The sequence below is a fragment of the Siphateles boraxobius genome, unplaced genomic scaffold, assembly GCF_051911475.1.
Source record: "Siphateles boraxobius isolate OS27281-9 unplaced genomic scaffold, OSU_SipBor_1 33, whole genome shotgun sequence".
Taxonomy (NCBI): domain Eukaryota; kingdom Metazoa; phylum Chordata; class Actinopteri; order Cypriniformes; family Leuciscidae; genus Siphateles; species Siphateles boraxobius.
In genome coordinates, this window is record NW_027508953.1 from 6,053,624 (window position 1) to 6,070,273 (window position 16,650).

At 43.8% G+C, this 16,650-nt stretch overlaps 1 protein-coding gene across 2 annotated transcripts; it reads left to right on the forward strand.

Moving 5' to 3' along the window:
- The first annotated feature begins 867 nt into the window (after positions 1-867).
- On the forward strand, positions 868-16,405 carry LOC143701662 (uncharacterized). Of its 2 annotated transcripts, XM_077195154.1 has the most exons (9): positions 868-997; positions 2,606-4,405; positions 4,694-4,902; positions 4,994-5,048; positions 5,168-5,265; positions 5,356-5,585; positions 14,814-14,973; positions 15,170-15,280; positions 15,451-16,405. In XM_077195154.1, exons 2-9 carry the CDS (start codon positions 2,637-2,639, stop codon positions 15,531-15,533), a joined length of 2,715 nt encoding a protein of 904 aa, XP_077051269.1. In that variant the 5' UTR covers positions 868-997; positions 2,606-2,636; the 3' UTR covers positions 15,534-16,405. The 2 variants fall into 2 exon arrangements, with proteins under 2 accessions (XP_077051269.1, XP_077051271.1); XM_077195156.1 differs by lacking the exon at positions 868-997 and having other exon boundaries at positions 3,544-4,405.
- Positions 16,406-16,650: the final 245 nt, after the last annotated feature.

Sequence of the window (16,650 nt, forward strand, 5' to 3'; positions counted from 1 at the left end):
AAGGCTCCACACTAGCTCCTATGTTATTTTCTCTATACATGCTTCCTCTTGGTACTATTTTGTAGAAAATATGACATGAGTTATCACTGTTATGCAGATGACACACAAATATATCTTCCTCTTTAACATAAAAATAGTCAAGAACAGATGGCTGCCTGCCTTGTGGATGTTAAAGCATGGATGTCTTTGAATTTGAAAAGTCTGAATGAGAGTAAAACTGAGATTATGGTGTTTATCCCTTCCAGTGTAAATTTTTTCAACAAATGTAAATCTTGGTGCTCTGGCACCTTATGCTAAACCATATGTAAAAAACTTGGGTGTGGTGTTGGATAGTGCCCTAAAGCTTGATAGACAGGTCAGCCAAGTTGTGAAGTCAAGCTTTTACCAGCTGCGAACCCTGGTCAAAATGAAGTCTTTCCTTTCATTCTCAAATTTTGAAAAAGTAATACATGGTTTTATCACCATAAAACTGGATTATTGCAATTTGCTTTATTTGGGGATTAGTCAATCTTCCATAAATCGCCTTCAGACAGTTCAAAATGCTGCTGCCAGAGCTCCTGTCCTTCAGTCACTTTACTGGCTGCACATTGGTCGACAGCTGAACCATGCCCCCCTCGCCACACACAGTATACAATGATCATACATATTGATCATTTATTTGTGAACTGTAATCCAAATCTTCAGAAGTCATGCTCTGACTGTTCATTCTTTCATCACCAATTGCAGAACAACATCGTAAGAAGCTCTGGAAACATTTAGACAATGTATACTGACAACAACGTGACATTCCCTTTCTGCTGTTTTTTCAGAAATATAAACTTTTTTTTTCTCAGCACACTTATGTAGAAATGAAAGTAAAAGTGTGGCAGGTTCAGGAAATGTAGATATATAAGGAAACAATTATCAAACCATGCATAAGTGAAACTAGTCTTCTCAACTTGACAGCTGAATCGACGACAGTCTCCTGTTCCACACAGACTTCATCTGTAGATATAAGGTAACTTTCCTTCAAATTATTATGATGCTTTAAGTTGACTAAAATAAAATAAAAAATGTTTAAGAATCCAAAGAAATACAAAATAGTATTGTTGTTTAATTTATCCAACAAACATTTGACAAAGCAAGAAAAGTAATCATTAAAAAGCCATTGTTAAAAGGGCTATACCATTAAAAAAACATAACTGAAGTGTTGTATTTTATTATTAATATTTAGAATCCCTCTGTATTTTACATAAAGTGTGGTTCTATATTTGGACAGACAGTTATTAGTGACGTTTTGAGAGACATTAAACGTATGATAATGATATATTGACAACATATAAAATGTAATTTGTGGATTACATAATGTTAAACAAAAACTAACTTCTAAAAATGAATAATGTTTCTTTAATTGATTAACCATTACTTCATGTAATATTTATTGTGTTTGCTGTGGGACAATGACCATTAAATACACTAAAAACACAACATGAAATGATCATAAATATGTATGTTATTTGTGAGCTGTAATCTGAGGATGTGGTCTTGTAGCTGTCTTCCGCTTGCTTGCTCTCTCTCTCTCCAAAAGATCTTCCACTCCTGAAAGCTCTAAAGGCCCCCTTTTACATTACTATTGAAACACATTATCTCTACAGTTACACACGTTGCTTCTACTTGCGTTAACATATTTCCTGCGTTAATTGTTCTATTTACTGGCGTCAATACAGTACATTTCTTTGCGTTTCCGTCAATGGCATTAGCAATACACACAGTGTTTATTGTACATTTTATCAAAATATTCCTTTCTAGACATTTCATTAACTGTCTTCATATTTGGCAGTTACACAAAACAATGCTTTTCTCAGTCACTCAGAACCCATGTTCACCCACAATGCACAATCTTTAGGCCTACAGGATGTGGTGTACATGTAGTGCACATTGTGTTCTTTTGTCACCCTAAGTAAACTTCATGGTCCCAAAGAATCTCCAAGATCTGGGATTTTCTGCTTTTTGTTATTTATTTTCTTATAATTTAGATATTTTTCTAATTGTTTGGAAGAGAACATTCTAATGGAATATTGTAACTAAATTGGCCATTGGACATTTTTATGCCGTTGCATTTTATTTATTTATTTTGTTCTCTAAAAGTGGTTATGTCTAGGCATAAAGGTAGGGTTAATGGTCTAAAATAAATCATTGAAGAAAAAAAAACTATTCCAATATAAATTATTTTATATAGATTTGCAAATGTCTTATGTTAAATACGTGTAGCTGTAATTATGTTTACGCGTTTGATGTTGTCAATAAGTTCATATTGTACATACAAAAAAAACAGTTATGTCCCTGTAAATATTACGTACTAATAACTATAAGTATAAATAATGAGACCAGACTGGGTTCAGTAAGAATCTTGTTAAACAGAAAGTAGAGGCGGTGGGAGAAACGGGTACAAGATAACCCAGTTGTCTTGTCAGACAACACTGTTGCAAAACCCAAGACAAAATCAACTTAAGACAAAGAAAATAACAATAGAACAACAATATCTTTGGACACCAGAATGTTTAAAACGCAGTCTCAGTAATTCTCTTAAAAAAATCCCACCTTCCATCCCTCTTTGTTTTGACAGGGATATTAAGTCTGTGAGAGCAGATCTGTCAATGGCTACACAGACAATACATTTTGTCACCTGGAATGTTAATGGACTTAAACAAAACAGAGATGAGAAATTTCAAAAACTACAAAATGCGGACGTTGTTTTCTTTCAAGAGACACACATTGGAGAAGGAGATGAACATATTATAGAAGGTCTAAAAAATGAGTGGCATGTTTTCTACACAAAGTTTACCTGCCAAAAGGGTACAGCCATACTAGTCAGGAAAAGACTAGATTTTGAATGTATAAGTGATGAAAAGGATAACTGTGGAGCTTATGTTGTGTTGAAATGTAAACTGGAAGGTCAGCTGTACACTCTGGTTAGTGTTTATAACCATGAAACAGACACAAAAACCCTTGAACAACTTTCACGTTACCTGCAGTCAATGACCACAGGGCTTCTGGTGATTGGTGGAGATTTCAACATGGTTTTCAATCCATTTATCGACAAGGACAATTTAAAAGGAGTGAAAGACAGGCCAATCCACAGAAAGCTGCGCTGTTGTGTGAATAAGTTCATGAAATCTCTTCAGCTAATAGACATCTGGAGAAGAAAGAACCCTGTAAAGCAGGATTATACATTCCATAGTCAAGTTGCGTCCAGGCTGGATTACTTTTTTGTTCCAGAAGAATGTATGTGGCGAGTCAGAAGTTGTGAAATCAGAGACTCAAAGATGCGCGACCATTGTCCTGTGTACTTGGAGATCAACAATGTTTCCACAACCCTTTTTCAGAAAGATCCCCAGTTACAATCAATCTTCCAATGGCTGAATCTAAAAAAAGATATTTTGACAGGTGAGACTGGTTCATCACTGGGTGAAGAAAAGTCACATGCAGTCAGTGAGGTTGACATTGTATCAGCTGTACAATCTCTTCAAGTGTCAGACACACCGAGACCAGACGGCATCCCAGTTTCCTTCTATAAAGACAACATTCAGGATCTAATTCCATACATTAAGATGCTCTATGACAGAATCCACAGAGGTGCGTTTAACTGCTCTGAGACACACTTTAATGAAACTGTGAAATGTCCACATGATGATAGTCAACACTTTTTTAACGTTGACTACCTCATCATTGCAAATATTCTGACAAATCGTCTAGATGATTTCTTGGAGTCTCAAACAAAGGGTCTTGTACCAAAAAATTCAGTTTCTGTCATGATCACTCCCAAAACCTTCTGCACTGAGATGAGGTTGTCTTGTATTAAGGATAAAATAGAAGAACAAAAACCATCAAACCCGACTCTGTATCAAGATTTCCTCATTGTGAAAAACCTTCTCAGAGATTCACCAGAAACAGAATCTGTAGGATTTTCAATTGAGAGAGACAAACTGCTGGATCAGGGCTGCCCTTTGACCCCAGTTCTTATTACACTGGCTCTGAAATGCTTTGCTTCCGCATTAGTTGGGCGTTTAAAACAGAAAGATATTCTCGTTTTTAAACAAAGTGTGATTCTTTGCATCCAACCCGAGGACCTTAAGAAAGTAATTACAGCTGTGAAGAGCAGAGATAATGAAGTGTATTACATTAAGGAATTATCCAAAGGAAATGTTGATGGTAAACAATTAAAGTGCTTGGAAAATGAGTCTTCTAAGGATGAGGACTGGAATAAAAGGAAGAAGGAAAAACTTGTGCATTACACAGAAGAAGAATCAGAAGCCAGTTGGTTTAAAACGGACAAAATCAATACAGAGAGAAGAGTGTGTGAAGATCGTGATATTTGGTCAATTAAAAATGAGAAAAAATACATTTTGATGGAGGGTGATGGAAGGTGAGGATCATGAAGACGACCAAGATCTCTTTTGTTGTTAATAATATACATAATGTCTTGCATTCAGTATAGAAATTTAGCTTGTGCCATAATTTTTGCAACGAAGTTAGTCCAACCAATGTGGAAAAATTACTTGTGAATTGGTTGTTTCTGTGTATTTTGTCATAAATTCATCAATCCCATGACTTTAAGATGATTTGTTTTTGTCAACTTTTCAATGTACTATAAAATTAAGCATATATTTATTTTTTCAATCCAAGTTAATCATAATTTTTCCCCCTTCACTAGACAGACCATGTATGCAGTTGTTACCTTTCAAGACTCAGATGAGGTGATGGTGGTCGCATCAAACTGGTTGAGCCCAGACAAGACACAAAGTCACTGGCCTCCATTCAGATCACCAGAGAAGTGCATGGAAGCGGTTCAGAGCAGACTTAAACCTGAAACAGGAGGGAAACCATGGGAGAAAATGAATATTAACTTTCACAAAGAATATGGTGATGGTCACTACTTTAAAATAATTGTTTACATTTTTGGATTTTTTATTAAGTTCTCAAATAATATAATAAAACAATTATGTTATTGCAGTCTTTTTTGATAAGGCAATTGAGGGGCAAAAAGAAATTACAGAACAGAAAGAACAGTAAGTAACAGATGCTTGCATTTTGTTTCCAAAAGCAAATTTTGTTTAAAGGATTTTAGGTCAAAGAATTCATGTGTAGGCTACTGTTTTGTTAAAGTATTGTTTATTTTCAAATAAAGATTGTTTCTATTAGCCACTGGATTCTCTGGAATACCAAAAAGACAAAGCACCCAAGACCAGCTTCCTACACCATCTACATCCAGAATGCCAGCTGATGGTGAGTCAACTTATTTTGTTGTAATCAGTTTGAAAAGTTTTTTCTTTGCTCTTTTTTTGTAATTATAACACAACTCATTTTAAACAATAGGCAAGAATGAGCTCCTCCAAATGCTGAGAGACATCAGAAGCACAGTTCAGAAAAACTCTTCTATGTTAAAGAAACTACTGAAAGACAATACGGTTTCTGAAGCCCCCAGCAGCAGTACCAGCTTCCCCACTAGAGATGTTAAAACAAGCCTGAATCTGCCTCTTAGAACCTTTGAAGATGTGGAGAGGATTGAAAGAGAGCTCAACTCTGCAGCATCACGCAAAAAATATGTGAGTCAACAGCATTTCAAGAAAGGGATAATACACTCAGCAGTAATACACTCTAGCCTGTAACGCCTGTAAGGGGTTTTGCAATAATGACCGCACATTATCCTGCTTATTCCACGGCTACTTAATAAATAAATAAATAAAATAAATGGAAATTAAATGCAGTGTTATAATATTAATGCAGATTCATTTTTAATCTGCATTATTATTAATCTCTTTCTATTGATTAGCATAACACAGATATTTCAAGTTCCCTTTCAGTCGAGAACGTCAGACGTAGTCGACGGTCGACTGAATTGGGAGATCGCTAGAGAGCCTGTCTTCTTCGAGTACTATTGAACGAGCCAATGTAATTGGCGTGCGTGATTCGCATCACACACTCCGCCCCCGCGGCGCGGGTATAAATACGGAAGTGGATGCACGCACTAGTTGCCTTTCGCTTCGGAGCCTATCGTTTGATGTCTCTGAGAGTGCTGTTGTCTACAACGAGCGAGTGTGTCGGTGTTCTTCAGGAAGACTCTCCCAGTGCTGGTGTTCTACAGCGCGAGTGCAGCGGTGATCGCGAGCTTGAGCTCTCAACTGCTGTTTTAACAGCAACAAATTTCTAAATGTTTGTGTGTGTTGATGGCTGGTTAGAGGGCGGAAAAGTGAGTGCTTCACTGTTTCAGTTCTCTGTTCAGTGTTGCCGCGGTCATTCCCCTGTGTGCTCCGGCACTGGTGACGGTCCTATTTTCTGAAAGAGCAACACGGGTGCGTTTGCGTCTTTTTCAAGATGTCATTCCGCCCGTGCGTTTCTGGGTGCGGTCGTTCCCTGTCTCTCTCTGATGGTCACAACTGTTGTGTCACGTGTTTGGCTTACAGCACGCTGAGACAGCTTTTGTGGACAGCTCATGTTTTCTCTGTGGGAACATGACTGTCGCAGTGTTGAGGGCGAGACTCGCCTTCGTTCGCGGAGCGCGAGTCCCCATTACCATGCCCCACCCTCGGGTGCTGTGTGGGATGGGTGACCGGAGGATAGTGTTGGATGTCCCGCCCGGTAACCATTCCCTGTGGGCTCCTCACTCCTCCCTTCCACTGCAACCACTGGAGCCTCCTGTGTTGTCTGCTGGTCCATCTGTAATGGGTGGGCCAGCGGTTTCACTCGGGGCTCCCCTGGAGGAGAGGACGCCGATTGCAGCATCGGAGGGTGAGCTGACTTCTAGAGATGATGACTCGGCTGCATTGTCTCCCTCCGGGAGTTCAATGTTGCCCGAGCCGGATCCAGAATTATCAGCTATGCTGAAACGGGCCGCCGAGGCTGCCGGGCTCGAGTGGAACCTCCACCGTGTCCCGTTCAGTCTCGGTTGGAATCTGGAGTTTGGTATCTTGGGGCGGGCCGCGCTGGTTCTCAGCTCGCCGCCCCAGTGCCTTTCTTTCCCGAAATGCATGGAGAGCTTGTCAGGTGGTGAACAGCATCTTTCTCTGCCAGAAACTGCCTGACTAGCTTTTCCCCCTCATTACCCTTGATGGAGGAACGGTGAAGGGTTGCGAGGTGTCCCTCCATTGGAGCGGTCTGTCGACACAGGTGCACCTGTGTCCGGCGGCCGCTGCCTTTTGGGGAGATCCTCGTCTCCCCCCTAAGGCCTGTGAGTTTCGTCTGTTCCGACGGGCAGAGCTTACAAAGCCTGTGGGCAAGCCCCTTCCTCTTGCGTGCCATGGCGTTGCTGCAGGCTAGGGCACCCATGGCATGCACGAGGGTAATCCAGACCATGCGCTCATAGGTGAGCACCGCACTGCATCCGACCTCACCCTCCGGGGTACGGGTGTCGTAGCGTGCGTGATCGGTCTGGCGATGTCCACCTTGGTGGTCCAGTAGCGCCTTCGTTGGCTCAGCCTGGTTGGTATGGCGGATGTGGACAAGGTTCGGTTCCTGGTCTCCCCAATTTCCCAGGTTGGGCTGGTCGGCGACGCGGTGGAGAACTGCATCAAACAGTTCTCTGCCGCTCAAGCGCAGACGGAGGTCATCCGGCACATTCTGCCCCGGTGGCCAGCTGCTGCCTCCACCCGCCGCCGGTGGCAGCTCCTCCGCCTGCTCGTCGCCGTGGGCGTTCTCCGGCCGCCGCTCCTGCTGGCCCTCCGCAGCAGCCTCCACCCAGGCCTCAGCATGGAGCCGGCCGCAGTTGAGACGCCCAGCCCGCTCCAGGCGCTGCCAAGCCAGGTGGCAAGCCACAGCGAAAGCATTCCGGAGCGGGCCGCCCAGGAATGGATGAGATGCTCTTGGAGTGGCACGATCACTCCCTCCCCCCGGGTGAGGGCCGGGTGGAGCCTTTGTTTGTGTGTGTGTCTGTTCCGCCGCTGGCTCCCTAAAAAAAAAAAAAAAAAAGCGGAGCAGGCGGTACCCACACTTCAAAGAGAGAGCAATTTCATCTGTTCCTGGGTCAGGGCCAGTCTGGCGGGTGTGACCCTGTATAGCCTTACACCCCTCAGCTCCCCCTTGGTCGCCAGCAGGCAGCTTGGTGCGTTCGAGGACCCGGTCATCCGCCTTCTCACGCGCCCCCTGCCGCTTGTGGAGACAGGTAAGTGTTGAACAGCACACTAACACCACTCTCTCTACTTTGCTGCCCCACCTCAGGCTCGGCTACCCCGCTCAAGTCAGTGATAGTCATCACATTAGGTGTTGAGCAGACGTGCTCCTGAAAATTCAGTGATATTCATCACACCGAGTGTTGAGCAGTGCTCCTGACTTGTGCGTGCTTATCTTATCCTGCTGGCGAAGGATTTGATATAGCCGCTCCTCCAGCCGGTACGAAGGCCAGTTGTAAACTCGTTCTTCGTGCTACTAGGGGGTGGGTCGTGACCATCTTGGCCCAAGATTGGTCTGCAGCTTTGACCTGAAAGACAGGTGCTTCAGATCTCTATCTCCCGCACCGCAGGCCATCCTGTGTGTTGCGTCTAAGGGTGGAGTATCAGTACAGTGTCCTTCCCCTCGAGTGCTCCAGAGCCCGTTGGGTCTTCAGGTCAACTGGAAGAGTTGAGACGGGCTGAGTATCTCTTTTCTAGTTTTGGAGAGGTACTCGGTCCAACATGTCTCTCCAATGAGAATGTGTTCAGCTGGTGTGGAAGTGAGAAAGGGTCCCACTGAAAGAACTTTCAGAGGCTCCTGGGGTATATGGTAGTCGCAGCCTTTGGCTCCCTCCATATGTGACCGCTTCAGCGCTAGCTTCACGATCGAGTCCCGAGGTGACCGTGGCAGAGCAGCTCACCCTGTGAGACTATAGTTCATCCCGGTCTGCTGCCAAACCCTCTTCAACAGAGGGGCCATGTACAAAGGGCGTGTTTTAACGGGGGCTTGGGCGACCCCCGACTACACGGGCATTCGTGCCTCGAGTTGTTAGACATTGCGACCGTTGCGCAAGCTTCCCCTGCATGTCACAAACTCACCCGTCACCTCCTCCTTGGAGTCAGACGCTTCTGAGGGCGCCATGTTCCACTCCTCCCGCTTACTCAATCGTGCCGCCATCGAGCCTCACGACAGTTATAGCCAGGGCAAGTGGAGACTCCATCCCCTGGGTCCGGCTGGGTCATGACCATTCCGGGGCCGCTCAGTTGCCCCCCCGGTTTTATTTTTCCGCCAGTGTTTGGGTAAACCGAGCGGACTACCCTTGGACAAACACTGGGACTCAGCTGCCCCAGGGGCCCGCAGAAATGCGTTTAACCCCAGTGAGCCTTCTAAAAGTGACTGCGACTCATGGTCGCCTTGCGCCTGCAAGTCAGTCAAATCATCACTCTTCATGTTGAGCAGAATTGCTCCTGAAACTCAGTGAAGTTCATCGCACTCAGGTGTTGAGCAGCAATGCTCCTGTAGCTCAGTGAGTCCATCACAGGTAGCTCAGTGAATTCATCACACGCAGTGCTGAGCAGAAATGCTCCTGGTGCTCAGTGAAGTTCCTCGCACTCAAGTGTTGAGCAGAAATGCTCCTGAAGCTCAGTGAGTTTATCACACTCAGGTGTTGAGCAGTAATGCTCCTGAAGCTCAGTGAACTTGTCACACTCAAGTGCTGAGCAGAAATGCTCCTGTCGTTCAGTGAAATTCTTCGCACTCAAGTGTTGAGCAGAAATGCTCCTGAAGCTCAGTGAGTTTATCACACTCAGGTGTTGAGCAGTAATGCTCCTGAAGCTCAGTGAACTTGTCACACTCAAGTGCTGAGCAGAAATGCTCCTGTCGTTCAGTGAAATTCTTCGCACTCAAGTGTTGAGCAGAAATGCTCCTGAAACTCAGTGAGTTTATCACACTCAGGTGTTGAGCAGGAATGCTCCTGAAGTTCAGTGAACTTGTCACACTCAAGTGCTGAGCAGAAATGCTCCTGTCGCTCAGTGAGGTTCTTCGCACTCAAGTGTTGAGCAGAAATGCTCCTGAAACTCAGTGAGTTTATCACACTCAGGTGTTGAGCAGGAATGCTCCTGAAGCTCAGTGAACTTGTCACACCCAAGTGCTGAGCAGAAAATGCTCCTGAAGCCCAGTGATCTTCACATGTTGTGTTGAGCAATGCTCCTGTCTTTTGCGCCCGTCACTTGCACCTACGTGCCAAGTCAGGAGAGGAACAGGTCTTCATAGTTGCCCCTTGTTGGCCCAACTAGACCTGGCTCCCATCAACAGCCTTCCTGACTTCCCCGGAAAACTCTTCGGGGGCGGGGCACGATGGCACACGCGTTCTTCCCCCGGGGATTCCGGGCGGTCTTACATCTGAATGCGGAGGTTCAGGTGGCTATCACAAGAATGTGTGATAGTTACCATCACTTCTGCGAGCACCCCCTAGAATGGGGTAGCGTGCTTACGCCTTTAGAAGTGGAACCTAGTCGTTGAGTGCGTCTTCTCTCCAGAGGAGATCCTGAAAGCTTTCGATCACTTCAGTGCTCTCTTTCCTGCAAAAGGGGTTGCAGTAGGCTGTTTTCCTTCACCCGCAAAATGATGTTGCCTCGGTGTTTAAACGACGCTCATCGTGTTGCAGAAGTATGCAGAAGCACGTTCTGATCGTCAGGTTCCTGAGGAGCAAGGTCTTGTAAATCCTTGTGTCCCTCTTTATCCTCTTGGGCCTTGTCCCTGGTGCGACTGCACTGCAGAGACCGCCCCTGAGCCACTGCAGGTAGTGAGTTAAAAATTCTGTTATATCAGTTCTCCTGCTCGCGTGGTCTCTACTAGAGGGTAGGGACTTGCTCGCTTTCGGTCAACGTATTGTGCCTGGAGTCTGGGCCGGCTAACTCTCACAAGCTGAGACCCCGGCTCGGATTGTGCCCAAGGTTCCTACCTCTCCCGTAATAGGAGCAGGTGGTGAGCCTGCAAGCGCTGCCCTGGAGGAGGCAGATCCAGCCCTGGCTTCTCTGTCCGTTCGCTTGGACGTGTACAGAATGCAAGACATAGACCTCAGACCAGCTCTTCAAATATCTGTTGGAATTCAGCAGAGAGGGAAGGCTGTTTCCATGCAAAGTCGCACTTAGTGCTTGCCTTCATTTCGGCAAAGATCCGAGATGCAACTTGTCCACTTAGGTGTTGAGCTCCTCTATGATGAGTGTAAAGTGCTCCGCCTGGGCGTTGACGATATACTTTGCTAAACAGATTCTAGAGTTGGGGGCTGGACGACACCTAGTTGAATCGCTGCTTCCCGTGGGCTCCCTTCTCATGAAGCCAGTTTCACCGTGAGCCCGGTTCAAGTGTCGGCTTGCTGCGCCATTCCCCTCCTATGGACTGGATACGTGCGCCTTTCTACTCCAGTTGAGTTCCCTTAAAATTGAACCCTGTTGAGTTCCTCCACACCCCTCCGACGTCGGACGTACGGAACGTCTGGTGCTAGGCCTACAACTCGTAAGCAGTGTGGAACCTGTGTTAGGCTGGGTCCATATGTTGCGGTCCCTTCGGTGACCCCATATGTGTATTCTTCCACGATACGGCTCCCTGCGGTGAGCCTGTGTCTTCCCTCGGCAGAGTCTCTCTGCCGTCACTGTCCGGTGTGTCTCCCCCCGTCTTAGGCTGGAGCCACCCCAGTGACATTCCATATGTTAGACTGCCCGGTTTCCGCCCAGTTCATATGTGTATTCTCCACATTACCTCCCTCGGGTTGGATGTGGCTTCCGCAGCGTCCCTTCCTTCCAACGTACGGGGAACGCTTTCCCAGTGGTCCTGTAGGAACAGCAGTGACTTCCCTGGCCTAAGCCCTGTCCTTCCCCGCCTTAAGTTTGCGGTGGCATCAGGAGGCTTTGGTTTAGGCACTGGAAGGTGGCAGCGTTAGTGGCGTGTTCAATGGTTGATCCCAATTCAGTCGACCGTCGACTACGTCTGACGTTCTCGACTGAAAGGGAACGTCCTGGTTGCGTATGCAACCCACCGTTCCCTGAAGGAGGGAACGGAGGACGTAGTCCCCTTGCCACTACCGCTGGACCACCGCTGACCCCGGGTTACTCTCGGCTCCTCAGCGAAAAGCAACTAGTGCGTGCATCCACTTCCGTATTTATACCCGCGCCGCGGGGGCGGAGTGTGTGATGCGAATCACGCACGCCAATTACATTGGCTCGTTCAATAGTACTCGAAGAAGACAGGCTCTCTAGCGATCTCCCAATTCAGTCGACCGTCGACTACGTCCTCCGTTCCCTCCTTCAGGGAACGGTGGGTTGCATACGCAACCAGGACGTTCTCTCTCACCCAGCTTTGGTTCCTTTGGAACCCGCAGTGACGGTTCTTCACACTGGCAGTTTAGTTCGGAACGGGGCATGGTTCGCATGAAAAATCACTAATGTGAACTCTGTCATGTGGACCCAGGTGCGCACTGGGGTACCGAACCCGAGACTGCCTGGAGGAGGTGGTCTGAGTTTGGTTGCTCCCGAACCGTGCTGCGGTTCGCATGTATGTGAAAGCAACACGGATCCGTGTGCGCACTTGTTCAGGAATAAAAGTATCCTGCGCATGCGTTTTAGCTGATTATTATGTATTTAGTTAAATAAAACACATGTAAGGGATGATACAGTAGTGTTGATGATTTACCTTGGATACGAGCAAGAGTGATCCTGCAATGTATTCGCGCGTAGTGCGTGCAACCAGGGCAACAAATTAATGGAAATCCACTATCTCCTTTTGCAAGCAGCGGAAAGACACCATATGCGACACACACACACACACAAACACACACACACACACACACACACAGTAAACCTGTGTTGTTTACTCAGCTATGCATAATAGTACCAAATTAATAAAAAACACAATATATTGACCCGCGTAGTGTTTTCTGTCATGTGCCGTGCACGTTTGCGATGACGTAAGATGCACACAAACATTGTTGTAGGGAGATACCCAAGGTATAGCTATGAAATATGACAAGACCAGAGTGTTAAGTCCAGTTAATTCATTAATTCATCCTGATCGTTTTCAATACTCGCAATTCCAACTCCTGACTCGCTCGCTACGGTGGTTTTGACGAAACAAGATGGTTTTTATACTGCCAAGGGCATGGTAGTAGTGATGTGTCGTTCATGAACGATTCGTTCATTTTGAACGAATCTTTAATATGACTCGGGACTACCGAGTTGTCTCAGAGAGTGATTCGTTCATTTTGTGTCGACCGCGCATGCGACATTGCGCAACATATGGGTTCTGAATCTGTACTGGAAACAGAAATGATTAGTTCATCTCTCTCGAGTCTTCGGGTTCGGGACGCGTCCGAGTCTTTCGTTCTTCCTGTCAGTCCATAGAGACTATGCTGTCAGTACCGGAAAGAGAATTGATTAGTTCATCTTTCGAGTCTCGAGTTCGGGTTCGGCCGGGTCCGAGTCTTTCGTTCTTCCTGTCAGTCCAATAGAGGCTATGCTGTCAGTACCGGAAAGAGAAATGATTAGTTCATTTTTTCGAGTCTTCGGGTTTGAGTCCTTCGTTCTTTTGTCACGTGACTTGTCACCGTATTGAATAGCCTACTAATTTACAACCTTTTTACAAACAAGTATAGTTAAGGTATTAAATATAATAGTAGCCTACTTAATTAATATATAATAAAACCTACCACAGATGCACAAGAAACATTTAGAAAAGAGAAGGACAGGGACAATATAAGATGGAACTTTTATTTTACAGATAATGTTTTGCACATATTTTGTATTTTAATTCCTAAATATAAAACAATATACATTCAGACGCAGTCAATAATACCAATATAATGTTGTATTTGATGCGAGATACCAGCGGTCACGTGACAAAAGAACGAAGGATTTAAAACCCGAACTCGAGACTCGAAGAAAATGAACTAATCACTTCTCTGTCCGGTACTGACAGCATAGCCTCTATGGACTGACAGGAAGAACGAAAGACTCGAACCCGAACTCGAGAGATGAACTAATCATTTCTCTTTCCGCTACTGACAGCATAGTCTCTATGGACTGACAGGAAGAACGAAAGACTCGGACCCGGTCGAACCCGAACTCGATACTCGAAAGATGAACTAATCATTTCTATTTCCGGCCCTGCTGCATCACACACACGGCACGGTCGGCCCAGCAGACAGATCCGAGTCAGACACTGGTGAGTCGACAGCTAATGTCTCGAGACACGAGAGGAAAACTAACCTGATAAATATGAAGTTGCAAAGGAAAGAACGTCTCGGATCAGGAGGTGAGGTGAACTAACAGAATCAGACTGCAATAGCCTGAACTTAAGACCCAACAACTAATCAATTAATAAAACATTTCGGTTTCTTATAATTTGGCTTTGGCTGCATTACCCTATAGTTTATTTTTATTCTTTTTACAAATGTAATCAACATTTTCGTAAGTACTAGATGTGTTGGGATATTTAACATGCCATTTTAATTATATTATGCTGAAATGAACGAAATGAACGAAATGACTCGAAAAAAGATCCGAGTCAGTAAAATGATCCGAACTTCCCACTACTACATGATGGTAGCTCGTACCAAGGGCGTGGTGAGCTGGAACCTGCTTGCGTCACCTTTCATCCCAAACATCCAATAGGAAGATTCAACTGCAGTAGCCACCATTCAACCTGAAGAGGGCAGCACTCAGACATTTTTACACCATATATTGTAGAATTAAAACACTTTATACCCAAATGTCAAAAAAGTTACTCGAATCAATGAACAGCGCTTATAAAGCCCCATTCTTACAGATCATTAACTAAAAAAAAGTTGGTTTAGGGTTTAGTTTCCCTTTAATAAACAAAGCTTAATAAAATATATGAAAATATTTTCTTTACAGGTACAATATCTGTCAAGACTTGGAGGTTTTGGGGCTAAGGATGTGATTAAGAATATTATGAAGCAAGTCCTAACAAATGATCTGGCTAAGGAGTTCAACTGGCAGGGCAGAGGAGATAAAAAGCCCTTCTCTCAGCTTATTTTAACAGATGTAATCCGAGGTAAACTCACTGCTGCATGAACACTTCCCACATACTTATAAAGTTTGTATTTACTTATGTTTTGTCTGTATTCAATCACTTGGTGAACTCTCTGATGTCTGCCGATTTGATCTTTAAAGTGTACAAGAGTGGTTGCGAGTTTGAAGGACTACTATACAACATATTTCCAATTCATTCTTCGGGTTTACTCTTTCAGAAGCTGCATCAAAAAACAGTGTAATGAGGGTAGACTGTGAAACTGAAATAAAAATGTATTTGTGGTACACAATTGATCGAATTGGTCGGAAGAGACCAAGAGTTTGTGGAGGTGAGTGATAATGATATTATGAACAAGTGATATTTTGTAATTTTGCCATACGTTCCATAGGTTGATCTTCTTTGATGGTTGAGTCAAGGCATCTATGTTAAGAAAATCACCTTCAGTTCTTTAATGGTCATTGTATACTTTGTATAAATAGTATACCTCTTTCCCTGCAGGTGCGACTTCAGAAGAGACTTCTCCCACACTGCTGGACAGTGCCTTCCAGTCAGAGATTGGAATGTCTTTTCTTGAAGACTGAGTTTTGGAACATTTACTCATAGATCATGCAAGCTTTACTGCTTAGATTAAACATTCAATTTGTATTGCACTATAGGCTATGTGTAATAAACACTAGCATGACACTGTGTGCTCCAAATATTGGTTCTTGTGATGAAATGCTTACAACGTTTTTTTTTATTTGTTTTAAAGCTAAATCTAATTTATCTTTAGCTAACTGGGTGAAATAATTACATACTGGGGACTGTGTTTGACTGTGGTATCACTGCATGCATGGACAGGTTTTAAGGTGTGTGATGGTTGTGGTTTTAGCATGTAGGTTCATCCATAACAAATAACTCAAATGCATGCAATTTGTTGTAAATAGTTTTTAATCTTTTTCTATGTCTATCAATAAGATATAATGTTTTTTTCCTTGAATAAACCATAATTACATCAGTGAAATTAGATGCCAAACATTTGACTATTGGATGACATTACAGTCCTCAGGGGAATCTCCACTTGATGATGTACAAATTCATAGACTGCACAGAGAATTAACTTTTCTTAAAATTAGCAGGTTAGAGTAGATTTAGGTAAGTAGCAAGTTTTTGCAGGCTCTTGTTCATCTAAGTGGTTATGGATGTTATACTGACAATCTCAAACATTATATCAGCTCTCAAAACAAAAATACCAACATAATTAATCTGTTTTACACGCTCCAATATTTCTGATTCTGTCAAATTCATCTGAGAATATGTTGTGTGGGTGTAGTTTAGAAACTGTTTTAAGTAAATGGTTAATTGATTCAAGAGATGCGTGTCTTTGCAATTGAGGCAAACTATAACTGCGATGTTACCAGGTGCTGAAAATAAAGTAGTATATTGTACTATAATATTAAAGTCTAAAAATCAAGTGTACTTCTTTGCTATGTCATTCATCCCTCAGTATAGTTCGAAACCTAATATAAGGTCTCCAAATGTATGAGTAAAAGCAAAACAAAATGTTAAATTACTAAGGCAATATTTAGGGACTCCAAACAGCATTTGGACAAAAAGGGCCAAATATCATTGCATTATAAGAATAAAATAATAGGTAACACTTTATGATAAGACTTTATTTTACAGTGTCTTTCTTACACTTGTTACATGTAGTTACTA

Coding starts and splice junctions, on each gene's coding strand:
- LOC143701662 (XM_077195154.1), top strand. CDS start 2,637: ATGGCTACACAGACAATACATTTTGTCACCTGGAATGTTAATGGACTT. Junction 4,903..4,993: donor TAACTTTCACAAAGAATATG/GTGATGGTCACT, acceptor ATGTTATTGCAG/TCTTTTTTGATAAGGCAATT. Junction 14,974..15,169: donor TTTAACAGATGTAATCCGAG/GTAAACTCACTG, acceptor TTACTCTTTCAG/AAGCTGCATCAAAAAACAGT.